At 42.4% G+C, this 8,947-nt stretch overlaps 2 protein-coding genes across 2 annotated transcripts; one reads left to right on the plus strand and one right to left on the minus strand.

Annotated features, from left to right (window-relative positions):
• The first annotated feature begins 380 nt into the window (after positions 1-380).
• On the plus strand, positions 381-2,501 carry LOC115680088 (probable WRKY transcription factor 75). The gene is made up of 2 exons (XM_030603825.2): positions 381-920; positions 1,951-2,501. Exons 1-2 carry the CDS (start codon positions 550-552, stop codon positions 2,126-2,128), a joined length of 549 nt encoding a protein of 182 aa, XP_030459685.1. The 5' UTR covers positions 381-549; the 3' UTR covers positions 2,129-2,501.
• A 2,761-nt stretch (positions 2,502-5,262) lies between these two features.
• Positions 5,263-7,652, minus strand: LOC115680327 (uncharacterized). The gene has a single exon (XM_056312103.1). The coding sequence runs from the start codon at positions 5,762-5,764 to the stop codon at positions 5,555-5,557; it is 210 nt and encodes a 69-aa protein (XP_056168078.1). The 5' UTR covers positions 5,765-7,652; the 3' UTR covers positions 5,263-5,554.
• Positions 7,653-8,947: the final 1,295 nt, after the last annotated feature.

Raw genomic sequence — 8,947 nt, forward strand, 5'->3', positions numbered from 1 at the left:
TCTCCCATTTACACATATAAAGTAATCTTCGAAATAGGTTTTAAGATTCTCATGATCGCATCTAAATACATGATATAGGAGTGGATCACACGCATTTTCATGAATAGCCTCAACAATACGCGTCGCCCGTCTAAAAAAAGATATTATATAGTTTGTAGACCGTGTTGGTCCGATCCATTTCTAACGTTGATCACGCAGGACCCGTACAGTAATATTTATAATTAATAATTGAGATGATGTCGGTTCACGTGATATATAACAAATGCTAAAAGACCAGGGCAGCTTGCAGAGAGGAACGAAAGTTTCCCACAGAATTTTCGTGCGGTTTACGTCAACTCGGATGCTATCTATACCCGTCAAGATCATCGCTCTATCTTTTGCCCGCCTTTCACTTCGTCTCTCATTTTTCCTTTTATATATCATCCCTACGAGAAACTTTCACACCACGCCCTCCTCCTCCTCCTCCACCCCCCATATTTCTTCTTCTTCATCTCATATCTTTGTTTCACCCTAAATAGATCATCATAGAACAAAACTCTTTAATGATCCATGGATAGCTATCACATCTTGTTCCCTCCATCTTCTGCTTCATCAGCCGCACCACCAAGCTTTCCTTTTGCACATTATGCTTACAAAAGTGCTCACGAGTTTCATGCTGGGTCAGAAATGATGAACCACAGTAACGAGACATGTTCATCATCCGAGGTTAAAGATGAGCTAATCAACTCTCACGCCGGCATGTCTCGAGATGACGAAGACCAAGTCGGAGGCGACAAGAAGAAGGGGCCGTCGTCGGAGAAGAAGAAGATGAGGAAGCCAAGGTATGCGTTTCAGACGAGGAGTCAAGTGGACATACTCGACGATGGTTATCGGTGGAGGAAATACGGTCAAAAGGCCGTCAAGAACAACAAATTCCCCAGGTACACTACTTAATTTGAGGACTTGGAACTCTTTATTCTCTTTTTCTCGATGATTTTCTACGAGGGTTGAAGTTTATCTGCTGTGCATCAATTAACTCCGTGTCAAACCCGTAAAGTAAGATTGCACTAGATCTTCCACTATGCTGCTATTCCTTGGAGTGGAATTCTGCCTGATATGTGGAGGTCTCTTTCCCTATTGGATGTGTATCTTAATAGAAAACTTAATCACATAGCGGAGGAAATTGAACCCTTTTATAGTTCGAGTCTGTTGGATCAATTGGGATAATCAATGGAAGACAAGTTTACACCTTCAATTGCTTGCTCTCGGATAAGATAGCTAGGGTTATGACTAAAACCCCAAAAAGAATGGAAAAAGAAGAGAATAAAAGAGAGCTAGGTTACCCACCTACGCATGGCCGAGTTGGTGGGCGCTTTCTTTCCCTCCCCAGAGGTTCTGGGTTCGAATCCCCGCTCGGTTCCGTAATTTAAGTGGGGGCCCTGGCGGTGGGTTGCTGGGCTAGTCTCCCCCGAGGTATAGACGCCCCGATTACCTGTGTGGGCTCGTCCCCGGGAAATGATGGCGGATCCACAGTTATCAAAAAAAAAAAAAAAGAGCTAGGTTGAAAGCTTTGATGGTTGATTATCGAAGAAAATGCACGAAAACATTAGTGAACAGGTGTTCCCACTCCTTCACAGGATGTCCATTACACCTTGCGATGACTCCCAATCACAATTACATCTGAACGCAAAAGGGGTTTTCATTCTGTTCGCTGCCTATATATAGTTTTAGAAGATTGCCTCAATAGCATTCCTCGTGAAAACGATGCTTTTCACTTTGTGGAGAACAAATAAGAAAGTCAACAAAAACTATCATCATTCTAAAGGGACATCATCACAGGCTTGATTTATCTAAGGTTCAGTAAGTTCTGAAGGTGCTCTTTCCCATCACTCAGCTTATATTCTCTCTCCCTACGCACGTAGTTTGGAGATCCTCAGTATTTCCGACCCTAGATTTCTCGTGTTCTGGCAGGAGCTACTACAAGTGCACCTTCCATGGATGCAACGTGAAGAAGCAAGTCCAGAGGCTGACCAAAGATGAAGGTGTCGTGGTGACAACCTACGAAGGCATGCACACCCACTCGATAGATAAACCCACTGATAATTTCGAACATATCTTGAACCAAATGCATATTTACAATCACTTTTAGTGGTTCCATGCATGAGGAAAGGGAGAAATTTAAGAAAAAAATTAGGTCCGTTAGCTTTGTGAATCGCTTAAATGAACGCTTGAGTTTAAGAGTTTCTTCAAGGAAAGAGATCAAGGTTGTGATAGTTGGAAAGTGTGAGTTTCATCCTCTTATTTCGGTTGAACATTGTCGGCACATTTACATATTTGTTGTTTTATGTATCTATACATACGATTGGTAAATTACGATCTACTCATATGCATTTCTAGTCCAGAGTGATCATGAAAATAACGTGAAACTGTAGGGAAGTTCGTCCGTCCTGAGAATCAACCCTCGGGTTCGAATGAGGTTAATGTAGTCACATTCTATTGTTTATAGAGATATTTCTACAATAGTCTTCGATGCAATAAGGGAGTGGAAACAGTACAGGAGAAAGGGATGTAAGCTTTTGCGTTTATTTTCCTTGCCCCGACATAAAATATTAGGGCGATGAAAATCGGTAATCCATGAGTTCCCGAATCAAAGAATGTGCTTTGATATGGATTTAGCATGTTTCCTCACGATTTGCCTTTTCTAAGAGATGTTCATCTCACGAGATTTTTGAGACCTTGATTGTGTTGGTTATCTACTCCCATTTCTCCTGTTGTTCTTCTCCCTGCGGTCAGATAGTTTGTCTATTTGTTTATGTCACATTCTAACTTCGACCGTGCGAGAGAACTATAGTCCCGTCGCTAAATGTTAGATGCCATTGTGGCATCATCGCCGCCTTAGAACTATCGGATGTTAACACACCACGTGAAGCGCAGTTGATCGCGGACCACCACCATAAGGTGTGAATTGAGGAAAATCGGTTTGGGTGGACCGACTAAAGGGGCAGTCTACACCATTCTCGCCCTTCATTTCTCCCTTCACAAAGACGGCCAGTCATGCATGTGATGTATCCAAAAACACATGCAGACCCTAAAGACCATATTCTTGGCATGAAGCTGTGCAGATCAGATGGCGACGAAGACGACGACGCCAGTCTTTATCTCTTGCGGGTCGAGAATGGCAAAGCCAAATTGAAGACCGTCTTCTCAGTTTCCCAATTATCTCTCTCTCTCTCTCTCTCTCTGACCGCAAAAAGTGACCGTGGAACTGGAAAGCTCGCCATTTATTTCGGTCCCACGCTTTTCGCATCATTGCATGCGTCGCAGTTTCACGGACTTGCATGTTTATCGCTTTGCATCTGCCTAAAAAAGAAGATTGGAATTGGACTCCCGACCTCGTGAATTTGAGCACAGAAAATGGTTTCGCGTTCACCACACACGACATTGACGTCGAAGCTAGAGATGTCGACCGGGCCAGGCCGGTCCGAGCCTGGCACGATGCATTTTCCAAATGGGCCGGCCTGGCCCGATCCATTTTTCGGCAGTCTTCTTTGTTTTTTTTAATAATAAATATTTATAGCCATAGACCTCTGGGCCGTTGTTACCAATTATGGCTAAAGGGTATATAGTTTCTCGGGCTCTTTTCAATAGATCACAGAATAATGCGACGTATCTTTTGGGGTAAACTTAAGGCGTAGGAGACGTATCAATTGTATGGCAACCCATGTTAGCTAGGGGAGGTGGATTAGTCTAGTCAAATTGATTCTTTTTGGGGGGTAATGACTGCTTAATCGATTTAAAAACGCATCGTTTTGCGTCGTTCATATCTTTTGGTGGACGGTGCCGAACGTAATGATACTCCCATCTTGTACGTACCCGTGGTGATAGTGGAATCGAACTTGCCTTTGTTTATGGTGTTAGGAGGAGGAAACAGAGCCGGTCTCCAAATTGACCCAGCCAAATACGTGTGTGCCGGTCTTTTCTTTAGGGAGAGATCCTTACATATGTTTTACCACATGGAAAACAGCAATTTTCTATTTGAAAAAGAAAGAATTTGTAACACTTTGGATGAGATGATTGATTTAGATGGATAGAGATTTAGTGCCGCTAAAAAAGCTGAAGACTGCTCATTCGAGATGAGCAATAATTTCGACAGAGAGACATCCTCAGTTCTGTTGTCGGAACGTACTGTCCGGTTGTCCGTCCTTTAGTTATTGTGCACATTATTTTTTAAGAATGAACTTTTCATCTCATAGCGTGGTAACCATGAGAGACGTTGGCTTCTACCCAAGTTGATCATTTTATGCGAAATGTTACCATTTTAAAAGAAAATTAGAAGGACTTCTCAAAAAATGAAAAAAAAAATAGAAGAACTTACACGAGTGTTGACGTTTCTCTGACCCTTCCGTTCTCTCCCTTACTCTTCTCTCTATATCGTCTTCTTCAACTTTCAGCCATGGGGTAGGGTTTGAGCTTGTCTACCCTCCCCTCCCTCTCTTGTTGATTTTGTTTGTGTTTATTTTGTTGTTTTCTTATTTCTTCTTCTCTTTCGATCTAGATTTGTGAGCTCTCTTCTCCCGATCCAGTTCTAAATCTGAGAGTTTAAAATCTCTCGATCTAGGTCTAGGAATATAATAAATATTCTTTCGGGGATTTGATGTCCCTATCCTCTGTTCATGTACAAGTCCTTAGCCTCCAGCTTTAATGGTGATCACACAAGCTTTGGTGTCTCGCTGAACCACAAAAATTTGCTCTCCCAAGTGTTAAATTTGTGTTTTTTCAATCTGTTTTAGTTGTCTTTGTACGACGATGGTGCAGAGAAAGTTGAAACTAGGCGCACACTGCCAACTGGCAACACCATAGTTACTAGAGGAGAAATTTTCGGCACGTGCTCATCACTGAGGAAAATACAAGATCTAGTGATCAGTTGTCGATTATTTTGCTTGATAGATCCATTGTAAAACGAGCGTGTCCCTAATTCTGCTGGTGCTCTATTGATCTTCTTTAATTTTTTGGATTTGGATTTGTATTGCGGTATTCTGGACTTTAGCTTGCTTCGATTCGCTTTGTTATGAAGTTTATATATTTTCGATGCATTTTGTTGAGTAATGAATATAATTTTCTTCTAACTAAAAAAATATTAAATAAATCCCCGACACTGTAAAGCCTTCCATAGTCCCACGGAATCGCTTGATCACAAGTTATTTGGGTATTTTCTGAACCACATCGTTACTTGACATTTCCGAGAGAGGAACGATTCGACGGGAGCACGTGTGAGGAAGTGAATATGAGAATCAGACCTAATTATGACAGTATACTTTCAAAAAGGAAAAAACTATGAAAATACAAATAAGCATCAGGAAAATTCATGATGCACGATTACCACCACTTGATGTTCATTATATATATTTTTGTCTGGCAACCAATAAATAAATCGATTTTTGCCCTTCCACATATAGCCATGCAAAAAAGCATTTGCCAGAAAAATGTCCAAATGCTAGTCTCAAGGACATCAACAACAAATAAGTATAGCAACTGTACCGATTCAACCGACGAAAAATCGTGATCCCGCATCATGTCACCCAAAGTTGATCTCGAGTCCTATAGCGATGAGGATGATGGTGATGAGGCCGAAGAAGATGATGGTGTGAACAAGGATGGACACCCCGCTCGTCTGCATGTTGTTGAACTCGATCACCCGGCCCTTCCCCGGCAGCTGAAACAACAGACCCGGCGACAGGATCACGAACAGGAACACCCCGACGAAAACCGGAGCCCAGTCCGCCATCGTTAATCTAAAAGGATTCCTCGGGAGAACAAAGGGTGTGGAGGTTTATTCGTTGTGGATATGGGGGTTAATCAGAAAACTGAGATTTTGATCATATCAAGGAAGCGCTTAGGAAAACACCCACACCTTATATGGACGTGTTTGCTAGGAAAGACAAGGAGCGGTCCGAACGAGGCATAGGAGTTGACGATGAGACGACAGCAACACCCACCAAGGACGGCATTGTCGTGTCCTGGAACATGTTTTGGTAACTCTTGGATTTAGTCTTATCCTAGATCAACTGTTACTTTTGTTTTATGTGAAAGAAGACAATCTGAAGAAGAAAGGTTGCTGCCACTCTTTAAATCTTTGTTATATATTGCTCGATGATTTTTCGAAGTGCTGAATTGTCACTGCGGTTTAACATCTATAATGTAATTTACACATGTAAAAGCCACGTTATGGACATTGGAGATGGGCACGCACGACAATTGCTACGTTATGGGCAATGCGTGGTTATAAGTTGAAAAGGCCAAATCAGATTTAAAACTCTAGTTTGGGCCCATGATTAAAGGATAAGTGTTGAAGGGCTTACGCCATTTTCATCCACTAATCAGGCCATGTTGGGCTTTTCTCAACCAATTTTTTTTGGGTCAAAACTCAACCAACTTTTGCATGAGGAAAATTGTTAAGATACAAAATACATATTTCAAACCACAAGCTTTTACATTAACATTTTCAGAATGAACAATTAAAGAATTTATGCTCAACTTTGCCCTCCATAACTAATACCCTCCTTTCGACCAAAAAAAAAATAAATTATACCCTCCTCAGCATTTCAAAATGTTAATTTTTTAACCTAGTTGAGCTCGGCTTGAGCTCGAGGCCTGCGGTCGGAGGCCATTAAGATTGACCTTGAGCTCGCAATGGCTGAGCGCCTCTATAACAAGCTCGCCAGCTAAGCAAGTATTAAGCAGAGCTCGGCCATGGCCGCATGCAACCTCGATCTGGCCTTGAGCTTCCGCGGCAACCGTTGCCGGCTCAAATTTGAAGGCAGCGATGGCCTCCAAAGATGAATTGGACAGAGCATCCCTCTCTGTGTGGGAGGGTAGAGAGTGTCAGTGGATTTGGGTCTTTGCGGGGTGGTAGTAATTGGAAAATGAATTGGCATTATGGTAAACTATCTATCGGTGCAAGATGCAACTTGAAATTTATTGAAAAGAGTGATGATGATAATTGTGAAATTTGAAATACGAGGAGAGTATTTGACATGGAAAGTAGAGTTGTAGATGATTTTTTTTTTTGTAATTTTCCCTATTTTTAAAAGAAGCAAACACTGATCAAGCAAAACAAATTCAATTCAGCATCGACCTATGGCTCTTAGAGCCTAGTTTGGTGGCATTGGATTACCCCCAAAAACGAGGATTCGATCCTCAAGACTTTTCGTGTTTGGAAACAAACCTAAACTTGGAATCCTAAGACTCAATCGCTTATGCTTTTAGACATGTCTGATACAACTTAAGAAATCAGATAGGTTGACCATCACCTCCGAAAACTCAAAAAAAGAAAAAGAAAAAAATGAAATCTATCAAGATCTATGTTGGTAGAACTTGTGAGATAAACGCTTAAGATATCAATCAGTTCGTGAAACTTTCTATGATGACATGAAAATTCAATTGGCAACAAGCCAAACAACAATGAAGATCGCAATCGTTAATACATCAGCTATAAGACTTTCCCGAAACACCTCAGAAAGCAACGATAGCAACGATACCGTCTCTTAAAAAAGGAAGTGAAAACCGTCCGCCATGAATTCCAGTCACAGGTTAACATCCACCAAAAGCAGAGGTGGGAAATGAAGAATCAGAAAGAAAAGGAGAAGAAAGGATGGGAACTGTGTATCACCAAGTCGAGATCAGCCGGCGTAGATATGGACGTGGACGGCAAGGATGAGGACGGCGTAGAGGGTGAAGAAGATGAGGGTGTGGACGGCGATGGACTTGCCGTTGGTCTTCATGCTCCCGAAGTCCAGGTGACGGTGGTGCCCCGGGAACTGGAAGAGGAGGCCCGGCTGCAGCAGCACGAACAGCACCACCCCGATCAGCACCGGGCCCCAGTCAGCCGCCATTCGCAACGGGCGGCGCGACGACGGGATTCCTTGGAGAGAGAAGGCGGGGAGCGGCGACGGCTTCGAAGGATGGCGATGAGAAAACGAAAAGCTGAAAAGCGTGAACGAAGGAAGAAGAAGGAGGGCTGCTTTCGGTGAAGGCGAGTGCGCGGGGAATCGGAACAAGTTTTGCTTTTGCTTTTGGATGAGTAAAGGTGAAGAAGGAGGGTGGATGGACATTGGACTCCTCGAATCTTGATGACAATGCCGTCATTTTTCATTCATTTACTTTTATTTTGCCACGGTTGCTTCTGATCACAATATTCATAATAATCATAATTGGCAATTTCTTGCTCAAATATATGAAATGTATACGTGTATAGGGAAGACTATAGAGGTTATTTGTTATCTAAATAAAAAGCATATTTTTCTCAGAATAACGACATTACAAGCACGGAAGTTTTTTTTTTTTTTCTTGAGAGTGCAATTTGGTAACTAAGCACGAGTTTTGAAAATGTTTTGTCTCTGCCAATCCGAAAACAATCCTAAAGGCGCGATTGGTCGCCTGGACAATGGATGAGGACCACTGTCGTGGTGGCCATCCTCGATGGTGAAGTATTCGATGAGTGTAGCAACTATATTCAATTGAATTTGAACCTTTAGACACGTGAATTATATCAAATTCATAGATGTAGAATTAGTATGGTGCATACAACATACCTATCAAATAATTTTTGGAATTCAACTCGCGATGCATACTCAGCGGGTGCATTTGCATCGGTGGACTTTTGTAATTCGGTCCCCTTCAATTTGGTGTATTAACATTGATAAACAATCCTCTAATTAAAGTGAGGGCTAAATTTAAAAGACAAATTGTTTTCACTTATTTTTTCTGTCTTCCATTTCTACCCTTCGCCGCTGTCTCCCTGCCGAGTCCAGACTCCGGCTGGGCTGCCACCTCAGATACCAGGCTGGGGCCGCTATTTCGCGCGGCGGTCGAGACCTCTATGGTCACAACCACCGTGGGCCGAGCTCCTCATTCACTTAGGGATCGAAAGGAATAGAAGGGAACTGAGCCGCCAAGACAACGGCTTGGA

The sequence above is a fragment of the Syzygium oleosum genome, unplaced genomic scaffold (assembly GCF_021117445.2).
Source record: "Syzygium oleosum isolate NSW1041296 unplaced genomic scaffold, Sole_v2.1 Sole_v2.06, whole genome shotgun sequence".
Taxonomy (NCBI): domain Eukaryota; kingdom Viridiplantae; phylum Streptophyta; class Magnoliopsida; order Myrtales; family Myrtaceae; genus Syzygium; species Syzygium oleosum.